The sequence below is a fragment of the Mobula birostris genome, chromosome 6 (genome assembly GCF_030028105.1).
Source record: "Mobula birostris isolate sMobBir1 chromosome 6, sMobBir1.hap1, whole genome shotgun sequence".
Taxonomy (NCBI): domain Eukaryota; kingdom Metazoa; phylum Chordata; class Chondrichthyes; order Myliobatiformes; family Myliobatidae; genus Mobula; species Mobula birostris.
The window spans coordinates 115,897,252-115,913,087 of record NC_092375.1 but is presented as its reverse complement, the minus strand read 5'-3'; the positions used below and the strand labels follow the sequence as shown (position 1 = coordinate 115,913,087).

Here is a 15,836-nt window from a genome sequence, read left to right as displayed (position 1 = left end):
GTTCAATCACTGAAGGCAAGCATGCCATATGCCTTCTGAACCACCCTGTCAACCAGTGTTGTCACTTTCAGTGAGCAATGGACTTGGACCCCAAGATTCCTCTGCTCAATAACAATCATTAATAGTGTATTATCCATTTATATTTGATCTTCCATAATAAAACACAGCAGGGGTCCTGGTACAAATCACTGGTACAGTCTACAGTCACAGATCTACAGCCAAGTAAGACCCAGTAACCACTGCCCTCCGTCTCTGTAGTTGGGCTAAGGTGGTGAGTGTGTCTGCCCCATACAAAGTACGTTCGGGGACGCAGCATCAACACTGGGCAGCAGAGTGGAGGAGGTAAATTAAGGAGATTGCTTTTATTTGACATTGAAACATTGGTACATAGAGTAGAATGTATCATTTGTGTCAAATCAAATCAGTGAGGATTGTGCTGGGAAGCCCACAAGTTTGCCTCGCATCCCGGTGCCAACATGGCATGTCCACAACTTACTAACCGTAAGCCGTAAGTCTTTGGAATGTGGGGCAAACCCAGGCAGTCATGGGGAAAACGTACAGATTCCTTACAGACAGTGGCGGGAATCGCACCCTGATCATCGATTGCTGCCTGGCACTGTAGAGTTTTGTGCTAACCACTATTCTGCCATTCTTCCCTTTTTTTTATTATTTGTTTTATTTTAACAGGTTAGTGTTAGTGAAGAGGCTTGGAAGGGTATTCTAGCTTTAAGTGCCACAAAATATTTTGGATCGAAAGAAGAATTCAATTGCTGTTAAATTAACATTTAACATATGTGTCATTAATATAAAACCCATGTCACATATTCTCCCAATTCTCTTCCTACAGTAAATTTAAAACTTTCGCAAGAATATTGAGGAGAGTTCCGTGGAACAGCTTCTTACAGGTACAGTACAGCCTCAAAGTGACTTCCACCTCGATGTCTTCGATAGCTGAGTGAGGTAGAGTCTAAGTTTAAACTCCTAGTTCATAATGATCACTACAGGTCAGACACAGAGTGAAGCTCCCTCTACACCGTCCCATCACACACTCCCAGGGTCAGACACAGAGTGAAGCTCCCTCTACACCATCCCATCACACACTCCCAGGGTCAGACACAGAGTGAAGCTCCCTCCACACCATCCCATCACACACTCCTGGAGTTAGTCACAGAGGGAAGTTTCCTCTGTACCATCCCATCACACACTCCGAGGATCAGACACAGAGTGAAGCTCCCTCCACATCATCCCATCACACACTGCAAGGGTGAGACACAGAGTTAAATTGTACACAATGCTCCAAGTGCAGCCTCACCAAGCATAAACAAGAGATTCTGCAGATGCTGGAAATCCAGAGCAACACACACGAAATGTTGAAGGAACTCAGCAGGTCAGGGAGCACCCACAGAAATTAATAAACAGTTGACAGATTGGGCCGAGACCCTTCTCCAGGAACTGAGTGTTTGAGTCCTTATGAAAAGTCTCAACCAAAAATGTCAGCTGTAAATTCATTTCTATAGATGCTGCCTGACCTGTTGAGTTCCTCCACCATTTTGCGTGCTTTGCTCAGCCTCGCCAATGTCTTGTACAGTATAACTAATCAACAAGTCCTGCCGAAGGGTCTCGGCCCGAAATGTCAACTGTTCTTTTTTCCATAGATGCTACCTCGCCTGCTGAGTTGCTCCAGCATTGTGTATGTGTTGTTTGGATTTCCAGCACCTGCAGATTTTCTCTGTTTGTGATCGGATTACAGTATAACTACATCTGTGTGTTAGGAGTCCTATCATTTACTCTGTACTGTCACCTTGTGTTTGAACTACTAGAAGTACAACACCTCCCACTTGTCCAGATTGAGGGATCTCATGAACATATGACATAGAACAGTACAGGCCTTTCAGCCCACAATGTTGTACTAACACTTTAACCCACTCCAAGGTCAATCTAACCCTTCACTCCTACGTAGCCCTCCATTTTTCTATCATCCATGCAAACCTCATGGGGACTCTTACCTATCACATTTGCTTCCCCTCAGGAGCTGTCCAAGAAAGCAGGTCATGACCCAGCTGAGGTGACTGAAGGGGCAAAAGAGTCCAGGAAAGCCAATGTCAGAGGGGTAGTGTCTGGAGAAGCTGAAACAGCCAGTACCTCAGACATTGACAATCGTCCACCAGGAGGCCAAATATTAACCCTGAAAACAGCAGAATCTGCCTCAAGTCCAGAGCAACTTCCACAGTGTGACCATGATGCACCAGTGTACCGGTGTGAGGCGAGGGCTGACCATGATGCACCAGTGTACCGGTGTGAGGCGAGGGCTGCAGGGTCCAATTCCCCAGGGCAAGCGTCAGAGGGAAACCATCTTGGTGGTCCAAGAGAGGGCCACGGAGACCTAACTACCTTAGCTGTGGGCAAGGACAGGGAAGGTGAACTCAGCAAGCAAGCAGAACGGCAAGCAATGGAGGAACTCAGGAAGGCACTACAGGAAAAGGAGCACGTCATTGAGGAACTGCAGGAGCTTCTCCAAGAGATGACAAATACTAAGGCGGAAGGGTGCTCCAACCACCAGCAAGAGATTGCGGCCTGGGATGCACAGGAGGAAAGTGCAGAGAGGCTGTGGAGGCTGGAGGACAGTAACAGGTTCTTGAATGAGACCGTCGAGGAAATGGACAGCATGCTTGACGGACTGAGGCAAGCCCTGGCCTCAAAGGAGCAGGAGGTGACCCTCCTGAGGATGGAGAAGCTGGCTGCGGCTGAACAAGTCAACGTGGAGGAGGCAGAAGGGCTGAAGGTGGAGCTTGGGGGGCAGCGAAAGGTGTGCGGTGAGAGTGAGCCGGATCACCACCGTGACTCTGAGGAGTCAGAGCTGAGCTTCGGCTGGAGTGGGAAGGTACCAGAGTCAGCAGAGATGGAGAATCTTCAGAGCAAGCTTCAGTGCCTGGAGTCACTCAACAAGTCACTGGAGGACAAATACCATCAGAGCCAGCAGCAGGTCAGAGAGCTGGAGATGTCTGTTGTTACCCTTCAGTCTGAGGTCAGCAGACTCCAAGCCTCCGAACTTCGGCCCCAGGACAGCACGCCCCCTCCCGATAGGTGTCCATGGGAGGCTGGTGAGAATCTGGAGAGAGCGATGAGGGGGGTCCAAATGGAGAGCGAGGTGCTGGACGAGCAGCAGGTGGAGAGGGAGGACCTGGCACGGGAGGAGGCCCCACTCTCGTACTCCCTCGCTGCAATGAAGCCAGTGAACCAACAAGCCCAGGAGAAGATTTCCGAGCTGGATCAGCAGCTGGTGCGATACAGAGCAGGCGAACTGAGCCACGGGGAGACCACAAACATTACGGCAAAGAACAATCAGCATCTGAACATCCTGAGGGGGAAACTTGAGGAGATAATTCTGAAAATAGAGCATGAAGAGAGGCCCAATATTGATATCAAACTAGCAGAAGCTCTTGCCCAATTGCACCTGTTAACAGCCGAGCAGATAGGCATGGAGAATGGGGCTGCTGAATCAGAATACCAAGGAGAGATTCCTGCAGAGGAGGAGACACCTCAGGACGAGGATACCAAAGTGGAGTACAGTTTACAGGAAGCTGCCCTGGAGGAAGGACCCACCCAGAGGAAACCAGAATGTACATCTGACCACCAGCAGCATGTTGGAATGAGAAAGCCCTTCTCCCAGCTTTCCACCCCGGACAGACCTGCCCAATTTGAGAGACAAATGGAAGAACTGGAGAACAGGCACAGACAAGCGGTTTGGACCATGGAGGAGAGAATTGAGAGCCTCAGAGCCGAGAGGGAGGCCGTGGAGTGCCAGAGGGTGGATCTGGAGAAGCAGGTCCAGACCCTGGAGGAGGACCTCCTGCAGCTGAGGGACACCGTTGGTCGGCTGGAGCTGGAAAACAGGACGTTGCAGGGAGAGCTGCAGGAGGCCCGGGCCGCGGCGGAGTTGTGTGCCCAGACGCTGCAGCAAGCGGATGCCGAGGCAGGGCAGAGGCGAGAGGAGGACATGGCTGGGTGGATGCTGCCGGCTGTGGCACAACTGCCGTGTACCCCGCAGGAGGAGGAGGAGAGTGTGTCCACCCTCCACGTAAGTGCAGCGGGGCAAACAGGGGGACCATTGTCACTCACGATGCCAGCACAGGGGTGGCAGGCTGACACAAGTACTCACAGGAGACCATTGTTACTCACGATGCCAGCGTAGGGGTGGCAGGCTGACCCATGTACTCACAGGAGACCATTGTTACTCACGATGCCAGCGTAGAGATGGCAGGCTGACCCAAGTACTCACAGGAGACCATTGTTACTCACGATGCCAGCGTAGAGATGGCAGGCTGACCCATGTACTCACAGGAGACCATTGTCACTCACGATGCCAGCGTAGGGGTGGCAGGCTGACACAAGTACTCACAGGGGACCATTGTTACTCACGGTCCCAGCACAGGGGTGGCAGGCTGACCCAAGTACTCACAGGAGACCATTGTTATTCACGATGCCAGCGTAGGGGTGGCAGGCTGACCCATGTACTCACAGGAGACCATTGTTACTCACGATGCCAGCGTAGAGATGGCAGGCTGACCCAAGTACTCACAGGAGACCATTGTTACTCACGATGCCAGCGTAGAGATGGCAGGCTGATCCATGTACTCACAGGAGACCATTGTTACTCACGATGCCAGCGTAGAGATGGCAGGCTGACCCAAGTACTCACAAGGGACCATTGTCACTCATGATGCCAGCGTAGAGATGGCAGGCTGACCCATGTACTCACAAGGGACCATTGTCACTCACGATGCCAGCGTAGGGGTGGCAGGCTGACACAAGTACTCACAGGGGACCATTGTTACTCACGGTCCCAGCACAGGGGTGGCAGGCTGACCCAAGTACTCACAGGAGACCATTGTTACTCACGATGCCAGCGTAGAGGTGGCAGGCTGACACAGCTCAGGACAACAAGATCCCAGGTCTGCAAGCAGCTAACAAATCGCTGAAGGAATTTAGCAGGTCAGGCAGCTTCTGTGGTGAGATCCTTCATCAGGGGAGTGAATGATCAGCCATAAAGTGGAGGAACAGTCCCAAATGGGCTGAACGGCCTCAACTCCTGCTCTTATTTTCCATTCCTCCACTTCAAACAACAGTCAGGAAATGGCCATGTTGCGGGTGGGGGAATGGATCATCAGCTTTTCAGTCAAGACCCTTCATCAGGACTGAAAGAGAGAGGGAGGTAGAACAGAGAACACAGAACAGTACAGCATGGTACAGGCCTTTCAGCTCACAGTGTTGTGCCAAACTTCTAACCCTCTCCAAGATCAATCTAACCCTTCCCTTCTACAGAACTAGTTTAAAAATGAGGGAGAAAGGATGGAGCAAGAGCTGGCAGGTGATGGGTGGATCCAGGTGAGAGGGGAGTGTAGCAGGCAGGTGAGAGAGTGGGGACTGGAGGGGAAATGCGAGGAGAATCTGTGTGGGTGGAGAGTGATGGGGGGAGGTAGAGAAGCTGTGATATGATAAAGATTAGCTTCATCTGCCACATGTGCATCGAAACATCAAAATATGAAACGCGTCAACAGCCGACACAGTCCAAGGATGCGCTGGGGGCAGCCTGCAAGTATCGCCATACTTCTGGTGGCAACATAACATACCCACAACTTACTAACCCTGACCCTGCTGCCTGGCCTGCTAAGGTCTTTGGAGCATGAGAGGATACCGGAGCAGTCAGATGAAACCCGCGCGGTCACGGGGAGAACGTATAAACTCCTAACAGGGAGCGGCAGGAACTGAACCCACTGGCACTGAGAAAGCAACTGCGCCAACCATTACGCTGCCACACCACCCTCAGGCATAGCTGCAGTAGAGCTTTCTCCCTCTGTATCCCACCCACATCTCCAGGATGTGCATTCCCAGATCCCCCAGAATGTGTGATCCCAGATCCCCCAGAGAAAATCTGCAGCTGCTGCAAATCTGAGCAACACACACAAAGTGCTGGAGGAACTCAGCAGGCCAGGCAGCATCAAGGAAGAGAGTACAGTTGACGTTTCGGGCCGAAACTTTCTCCCGTAGCCATCTGTCTCTTTCACCAATCCACCTCCCAGCTCGTTACCTCATCTCCCTCCCTCTTCTGGTTTCACCTATCACCTTGTGTTTCTCTCTCCGCTCCCACCACCTTTTAAAGCTACTCCTCAGCTTTTTCTCTCCGGTCCTGCCAAAGGGTCTCGGCCCAAAACATCGACTGTACTCTTTCCTAGATGCTGCCTGGCCTGCTGAATTCCTCCAGCATTTTGTGTTTGTTGTGTGCATTCCCCCAGATCACCGTCCTCTCCAATTTCTGCCTCTTCCCCCGGACAACATTGCACACCCAGACTCAGTGCCCCACCCTCTTCATTCACTGACTGTCATCTGCAGGATTGAGAGGGCATGTGTGAGAGGATATGATGGGTCTGTGAAGTGAGAGGGAAAGAAGAGAGGTGAGAGAATGGGTGGAAAGTGAAGTTAGGAATGAGGGGACGTGAAGGAGTGAAGACACCATGGAACATCACCAGGCCATGTGACTTAAGGAGGGATCGTTGGTGGGGGGGCTACCATTCAAAACAGCTCTTTGTCAAAATAATGGCTGCTCCTAACGTACAAGGAGTGTTTGATAGCTCTGGGACTGTACTCACTGGAGTTTAGAAGAATGAGAGGCATCGCTTTGAAACCTACTGTGTATTGACAGGCCTAGACAGAGCGGACATAAGAATGATTTTGCCTTTAGTGGGGGAGTCTAGGACTAACCCCAGAATACAAGGATATCCATTTAGAACAGAGATGAGGAGAAATTTCTTCAGTTAGTGGGTGGTGAATCTGTGGAATTCAGTGCCATAGACGGCTGTGGAGGCCAGGTCATTGGGTGTACTTAAAGAGAAGGTTGATAGGTTCGTGACTAGTAAGGGCATCGGAGGTTACAGGCAGAAGGAAGGAAAATGGGGTTGAGAGGGATAATTAATCAGCCATGAAGGATTGGTAGAGCAGGCTTAATGGGCTAATTCTGCTCCCATGTCTTATGGTCTTATGCCTCTTTACCTCAGCACCCTTTTCTGCATCATCATGTTGCAAAGTGTAGGTATACTATAAATATTTTCTAAGTATAAATCCACTATTATGTACAAACCTTTGAACGGACCGCACCTGGACCATGGTGTGCAGCTCTGGTCATCACATTACATGAAGGATGTGGAGGCTCTGGCGGGGGTGCAGAAGAGATTCACAGGATGCTGCCTGGACTAGAGGGTATGAGCTATGGGTGGGGATTGGACAAACTTGGGTTGTTTTCTCTGGAGCAGTGGAGACTGAGAGGAGATCTGATAGAGGTTTATAAGATTATGAGAGGCATAGATAGAGTGGACAGAAGGTACCTCTTCCCAAGGTGGAAATGTCAAAATTGGAGGATATATATTTTTTAAAACTAGGGGGAAAGTTTAAAGGAGGTGTATGGGACAAGTTTTGTCCACAGTGAGCAGTGGATGCCTAGAACAGGCTGCCAGGAGTGCTGGTGGAGCCAAATATGGTGGAGGTATTTAAGGGTCTGCTTAAACCTCTGCCTTCTAGTTTTTGATTCACTTTCCTTGGGTAAAAGACTGTTACCACCCACCTCTCTTGACTTATAAGCCTCTATCAGGTCACCCCTCATCCTCCTATGCCCCAAGGAGTAAAGACCTAACCTGTCCTCAGGAAACACCACTGTAAACCCTTCCTGCACTCTTTCCATTTTAACTACGCCTTTGCTACAATTGGTGGCCAGAACTGGAAAAAGTCTCTAAGTGCAGCCTCACTAAAGAGAAAAGCCCTGGCTCACTCAACTTATCCTCATAAGACATGCTCTCTAATTCAGACAACATCCTGCAATCTTCCACATCCTTCCTGTAATGAGGCGACCAGAACTGAACATAATATTTCAAGCATAGTTTAACCAGGAGCTGTAACGTTACCTCGAGGCTCTTAAACTCAATTCACTGTCTAATGAAGGCCAACACTCCATACACACCAAAGTCTGACTTTCTAAAATGCATCACGTCACACCTATGTGTATTGAAATCCATTTTCCACCCCTCAACGTACATCTCTAACTGACCAGAGTCCCCTGTAAACTATGTAACTTTCTTCACTATTAACAACACATCCTAATTTTGTGTCATCCATTATCGCTAAGCTTCTCTGCACTCCTTCCAGTTCAGTAGCACATCCATCAGACGCTTGCTGGCCAGAGCCAGCACGAACAGTGGTCCTCGTTAGGGGATGACCTGTCTGAGTGGGAGTCAGTGTGCTCAGGGACGGGGCTGACCGTGCATCAGGTGAGATGTGTCTCCGACCCACAATGTTCAATTCCAGGTGAATTCCTCCTTTTTGTCTCCTTTGCCAGAATGACTGTAATTCCCGAACGGATGGGACCGGGGTCATGGAGGAGAAGATGAGCTCCCGGGATGCTGAAGTGAACTTATTGGTGGCATCACTGGCACAGTAAGGAAAGTCAGCACCACTCACTGTACCACACGCAGTGTGTACACACACTCACACACACACACTCACACACTCACGCTCACACTCACTCACTCACATTCACACACTCACACACACTCACACACTCAGGCACTCACACTCAGGCACTCACACTCAGGCACTCACACACTCTCACACTCACACTCATACTCACACACTCACACTCACACACATTCACACTCACACACTCACTCACATTCACACACACACACACTCACACTCACACACACATTCACACTCACACACACACACTCACACTCAGGCACTCACACTCACGCACACACACACTCATACTCACACTCACACACACTCACTCTCACACTCTCACTCATACTCACACACACACTCACACACAGACACACACACAGACACACACAGACACACACACAGACACACACAGACACACACACAGACACACACACAGACACACACACACACAGGGACAGACACTGACACACACACACTTACTTACAGCAGACACTCTCACACACACTCACACTTACAGCACACACACACACTCACACAGACACTGACACACACACTTACTTACAGCAGACACTCTCACACACACTCACACTTACAGCACACATACACACACACACTCACACAGACACTGACACACACACTTACTTACAGCAGACACTCTCACACACACTCACACTTACAGCACACACACACACTCACACAGACACTGACACACATACACTTACAGCAGACACTCTCACACACACTCACACTTACAGCACACACACACACTCACACACACACACTTACAGCACACACTCGCACACACATGCAGACACACGCAAACACAAATACACACACACATAGGCACACACACAGACATACACTCATGCAAGCACAGACACACACACATGCAGACACACATACAGAGACATACACTCATGCAAACACAGACACGCAATGCAAACACTCACGTAGACATATGCACACTCACACACACACACACACACACACACACACACACATGGAACCCTTCTCCATGGTGTTTTTCACCGTGGTCAGAGGTGGAGACCTGCGCAAGGAAGATTTTAAAGTGCCACAGGGGGTGCGCCAGCCCCAGTAGCACTATCTTCCCATGATGAGGTAAATCCCGGTGACAAGGGTGATCCCAGGATAACCGGTCCCACATCTTGGCTGCAGGAGGCTGCCGGGTCCTTGGTCTGTTAAGGCCCACCTACTGCGCGCCGCCAGTGCATTGCTTTTCTGTCAGGGTGTGCTCCCTTAGCCTTGTCTCAACAGACTTACCACAAGGCAGTGGGGCTATTTGCCCACAGCTGGGACAGTGGTTGATGGGCGCCAGGGCATGTCCACGCAGTGGTGGGCCTGCACGCCATGACTCTGGAGCCCACTGTTGCTTCAAGATCCCTTGTAGTTTAGCCTAGGACCGTAAGATACCCAGTTTCTGTGTGTAGTCCCGAGGAGGCACTGCAGGGGTCTTGGTGTTGGAGAGGCTCTGTACTGGCAGGAGGAGGCTTACACTGCTCTGCTTTTCACCCTCTATTAAGAGGGCTAACCAGCGGCAATAGCTGCAAGCAGAGAGCAGTATGCGGCATACAGCATGCACTAACTACAAGCACTATACACTACTACACTAGACGCTACACACACACACACACACACACACACACACACGTACATACAGACAGGTAAACAGACAGACACAGTACACACAAACACAGGCACACTCGCACACGCAGTTCATGCAGAGAGACACTCACAGACATACATATACACACGCACACTCACACATACAGAGTGCAGACTACACATAAACATACAGTAAACAGCACACCACAAGCACAGTACACAAAGTACAGCAGCGGTCATTCCAGATTCTAGTCACACATACATCAACTGTACAATGGAGACCGTTTGCTTACAGGAGCCTTTAACAGATCATGACCATGTCCTGACCCGTCACTGATGCTCGCTCTGTCTATGCCTCTTTTCATTTTATATGATAAGAGGCATAGACCAAGTTATTTTTCATCCTCCTTCGGTCTGGAGAGAAAAGCCACAGCTCACTCAACTTTTCCTCATAAGACGTGCTCTCTAAACTAGGGAGCATCCCGATGAATCTCCTCTGCACACTCTCTAAAGCTTCCACATCCTTCCTATAATGAGGTGATCAGAACTGAACACAATACTCCAAGTGTGGTCAAACCAGAGTTTTATAGAGCTGCAACATTACCTCACGGCTCTTGAAATCAAACCCCACAAGGCCAACACAACATATGCCTTCTTAACGACCCTAACAATTTGCGTGGCAAATCTGAGAGAACTATAAGCGTGGACCCCAAGGTTCCCCTGTTCCTCCACACTGCTAAGAATCCTGCCATTAACCCTGTACTCTGTCAGAAAGAGAAGGGTTTGTGTGATCCGTACTGAAGGCATTTACCTTCCCATGTCTATTCACAGAGCCAAGGTGGCTGAGGAGGAACTGAGGGGGCTGCTGAAGAAGGCACAGGAAGATGCAAAGAGCAGAGAGGAGGAAAGCCGGGTCCTCAAGGAGATGGTGGTGTCGCTGAAGGAGAGGACAGTCGAGCTCCTCAGGTGAGATTGGGAACTGGGAGCGGAGGGTGAGAACCTGCTGTAGGGAGTCACCATGCCCAGCTGTCACATTGCTATAACGTGAGGTCTGATACAGACAGACAGCATGGCTTTGTGCATGAGAGATCATGTCTCACATATGTGATGGGGTGTTTTGAAGAGGTGACGAAGAGGAACATTCAGGGCATAGTAGTCGATGTTATCTACCTACACCATAGTTTAACAACACTGAGGCCACTTTGATCATAGGGGTGGCACGGTAGCATGGTGCACAATGCTTCACAGCACCAGCAACTCAGGTTCAATTCCCGCTGCTGTTTGTGAGGAGTCTGCAGGTTCTCACCATGTCCCCGTGGATTTCTTCCACCACATCCCAAAGACCTTGCCAATCATTATCTTTATCTTTAAACTGTGCACGATGTTTACAATAAAGAGCACAATCAGGACAAATAAAGTCCATGTTAATGCAAAGTGGTCAGATTCGATGTGCTTGTCACACGTACATCAAACGTACAGTGAAGTGTGTTGTTTTTGCTTCAGTGCCCAACACAGTCCAAGGGTGAAGTGGGGGCAGCCCACAAGTATCGCCAGGCTTCTGCCACCCACGCAGCATGCCCACAACTCACTGACCCTTTTGGAGGAAACCCACTCGGTCATGGGGAGAACAAACTAACTCCTTGTAGGGAGTGACGGGAACCGAACAGCAATACTGCTGCCACGCTGTAAAGTGCTGTGCTAACTGCAACACTATGTCGTTCTTGTGAATGCTGCTTATCTGATGCGCTCTGCCTGTGATGTAGCTGCAGGTATCTGTGCACTCAAGGACTTGTGCATCTGACAATAAACGACTTTGTCTTTGACTACCTACATGGACTTTAGCAAGGCTTTTGACAAACTCCCACGCGGCAGGTTTGTCGAGAATTTGAGTTCACATTGGGTCCAGGGTGGGCTAGCCGAATGGATACTAAGTTGGATTGGTGGAAGGAGGCAGAGGACGATGGTAGGAAGTCATTTATCATGTTGGAAGTATAGATGAACCATAACACATAGGAGCAGAATGAGGCCATTCAGCCCATTGAGACTGCTCCACCATTCCATTATGGCTGATTTATTACGCCTCCTAAACCCATTCTCCTGCCTTCTCCTCAAACCTTTGATGCCCTTACTAATCAAGAAACTTTCAACCTCTGCTTTAAATATGCCCAATGACTTGGCCTTCACAGCCATCTGTGGCAATAAATTCCACAGATTCACCACCCTCTGGCTGAAGAAATTTCTCCTCATCCCTGTTCTAGAGCAACATCCTTCTATTCTGAGGCTGTGCCCTCTAGTCCTAGTCTCTCCCACAATGGGAAACACTCTCGCCATATCCATTCTATTTAGGCTTTTCAATATTTGATACGTTGCAATGAGATACTCCCTTATCGTTAACCCTTTCATTCCCCAGATCATTCTCGTGAACCTCCTTTGGATGCTCTCCAATGCCAAATATTGTTGGATTGAGTGTAGATTTGTTGTTTTTTCTTGTACTCTAGTTCTCTATGTTTGTGTTTTTTTATATGATCACCAATATATGTGCAATTGTTCAGTGAATTTTCCAATGCTATGACACAGTTCCTTCTGTGTTTTTCTAAAAACTCCTTACTTTTCAGTAGCAGGTGTCACATTACTTGAATCTGGCTGTACTATGGGTTAATTGTCATCACTGGGATTTTTATTATCTCTAGTCTGACTATGAGATGAACACAACTGCTTTTCCCTTTGTCAATTCTTTGTTCTCTCAGCTCTCTCTTGTTCAATGTTTATTCTTGTAACAAAGTCATAGAATATCACGGCACAGAAACAGGCCATTCGGCCCATCCAGACCATGCCAAACCATTTAAACTACCTACTCCCATCGACCTGCACCCAGACTGTAGCCCTCCATACCCCTGCCATCAATGAACCTATCCAAACGTTCCCTTAAATGTTGAAATCAAGCTCGCATGCACCACTTGTGCTGGCAGCTCCTTCCACACTCTCAATGCCTTCTGAGTGAAGAAGTTTCCATTCATATTTCCTTAAACTTTTCACCTTTCAAACTTAACCCATGACCTTTAGCTGTAATCTCAGTGGAAAAAGCCTGCTTGCACTTACCCTATCTATACCCCTCATAATTTTGCACACCTCTATCAAATCTCCCTCAATCTTCTATGTTCTAAGGAATAAATTCCTAACCTATTCAAACTTTCCTTATAACTCAGGTCCTCCAGACCCAGCAACATCCTTGTGAATTTTCTCTGTACTCTTTCAATCTAATTTATATCTTTTCTGTAGGTAGGTGACCGAAATTGCACGCAATACTCCAAATTAGGCCTCACCAACATCTCATACAACTTCAACAAAACATCCCATCTCCTGAACTGAATGCATTGATTTTTGAAGGCCAATGTACCAAAAGCTTTTTTACAATCCTATCCACCTGTAACAACACTTTCAGTGAATTATCAACCTGTATTCCCAGATTGCTGAGTTCTATCGCACTCCTCTGTGCCCCACCGTTCACTGTGTGAGATCTACCCTGGGGTTGGTCCAACCAAAATGCAACACTTATCTGCATTAACTTTCATCTGCCATTTTTAAGCCCACTTTTCCAGCTGGTCCAGATCCTACTGTATGCTCTGATAGTTTGCCTCGTTGTCTACTACACCCCCAATTTTGGTGTCATCTGCAAATTTGCTGATCCAGTTAACCACGTTATCATCCAGATCATTGATATCGATGACAAATGACAATGGACCCAGCACCGATCCCTGTAACACTCCACTAGTCACAGGCTCTAGTCAGAGGGGCAGCTGTCTACAACCATTCTCTGGCTTCTCCCACAAAGCTGATGTCTAATCCAATTTATGCCTCATCTTGTATGCCGAGCAACTGAACCTTCCTGACCAACCTCCCATGCAGGAGCTTGTTAAATGTCTTGCTAAAGTCCATGTAGACAACGTCCACTGCCTTGCCTTCATCAGCCTTCCTCAAAAATCTCTATGATTGGATAGACACAACCTACCACGCACAATGCCATGCTGACTATCTATCTATCCAAATTCTCATATAGCCGGTCCCTTGGAACACCTTCCAATAACTTTCCCAGTACTAATGTAAGGTTCACCAGCCTATAATTTCCTGATTTATTTTTAGAGCTTTTATTAAAGAGTGGAACAACATTGGCTATCCTCCAATCCTCTGGAACCTCACCTGTGCCTAAGGATGATCAAACTATCTCTGCGAGGGCCCCAGCAATTTCTGAACTTGCCTCCCACAGGAACACCTTATCAAGCCCTGAGGATTTATCCACATTAAATTGCATCAAGACAGTAAACTCCTCCACCTCTGTAATCTGTACAGGGTTCATGAACTTACTACTGCTTTGCCTCACTTCTGTAGACTTTGTGTCCATCTCCCGAATAAATACAAATGCAAAAAATCCATTTAAGATCACCCCCGTCTCGTTTGGCTCCATGCATGGATTACCATTCTGATCTTCCAGAGGTCCAATTTTGTCCCTTGCAATCCTTTTGTTCTTAACATATCTGTGGAATCCCTTAGGATTCTCCTTCACCTTGTCCACTAGAGCAACCTCATGCCTTCTTTTAGCCCTCCTATTTTCTTTCTTAAGTGTCCTCTTGTGTTTCTTATACTCCTCAAGCATCTTATTTATTCCATCCTGCCCAAACCTGCTATGCACCTCCATTTTTTTGCTAGAAAACAGCCTGTCCCAATTCACAGTTGCCAGATGTTTTCTGATACCATCAGAATTGGCCTTTATCCAATTTAGAATCTCAACCTGTGGACCAGACCTATCTTTTTCCATGTTTACTTTGAAACTAATGGCATTATGATCACTAGATGCAACGTGTTCTCCTGCACAAACTTCTGTCAGCTGACCTGTCTCATTCCTGAAGAGTAGATCAAGTTTTGCACACTCTCTTACTGGGACTTCTATGTACTGATTAAGGAAACTTACCAGGACGCATACGACAAACTCTATCCCATCTCGTTCTTTTACAGTATGGGAGTTCCAGTCAATATGTGGTGCCCTCTCTCCAAATTTGTTAGTCTAAATCCTTTTGGGCAGTCTATAATATACCCTCATTAACGTGGTCATACCTTTCTTATTCCTCAGTTCCACCCATAAAGCCTCACTAGATGAGTTTTCCAATCTGGTCCTGACTGAGCATTGTAGTGACATTTTCCCTGACTAGTAACACTACCCCTCCCTCTTTAATCCCTCCCACTCTGTCGTGTCTCAAACAGCGGAACCCAGAATATTGAGCTGTCAGTCCTGCCCCTCCTGCAACCAAGTCTCACTAATGGCTACAACATAATGATTCCATGTGTTGATCCATGCCCTGATCTCATTTGCCTTTCCTACGCTAATTCTTGCATTGAGATATATACAGCTCAGGACATTAGTCACACTGTGCTTAACCTCTTGAATTCTGACTTTGTCTGCAGTCTTAACAACTTCTGTCTCCGCAGCCTCCCCACTATCTGTCCTGAAACTCTGGTTCCCAGTCCCTGCAACTCCAGTTTAAATCCAAACCCTCCCCGTGCAGCACTGGGAAACATTCCCACTGGGATATTAGTCCCCCTCCAGTTCGTGTGCAAACCGTCTCTTCCCTGGAAGAGAGCACAATGATCCAAAAATCTGACACTCTCCCTCCTGCACTAATTTGTTAGCCACACGTTAAACTGTATAATCT

At 48.2% G+C, this 15,836-nt stretch overlaps 1 protein-coding gene across 4 annotated transcripts in view; it reads left to right on the top strand.

Moving 5' to 3' along the window:
- LOC140199296 (uncharacterized) overlaps positions 1–15,836 on the top strand; it is a 61,898-nt gene that overhangs the window by 33,672 nt on the left and 12,390 nt on the right. For all 4 annotated transcript variants that reach the window (XM_072261110.1, XM_072261111.1, XM_072261109.1 and 1 more), the window contains 4 exons: positions 848–905; positions 2,030–4,078; positions 8,384–8,481; positions 10,963–11,097. In XM_072261110.1, the coding sequence (XP_072117211.1) occupies positions 848–905; positions 2,030–4,078; positions 8,384–8,481; positions 10,963–11,097 (2,340 nt within the window). The remainder of the gene's footprint in view (positions 1–847; positions 906–2,029; positions 4,079–8,383; positions 8,482–10,962; positions 11,098–15,836) is intronic.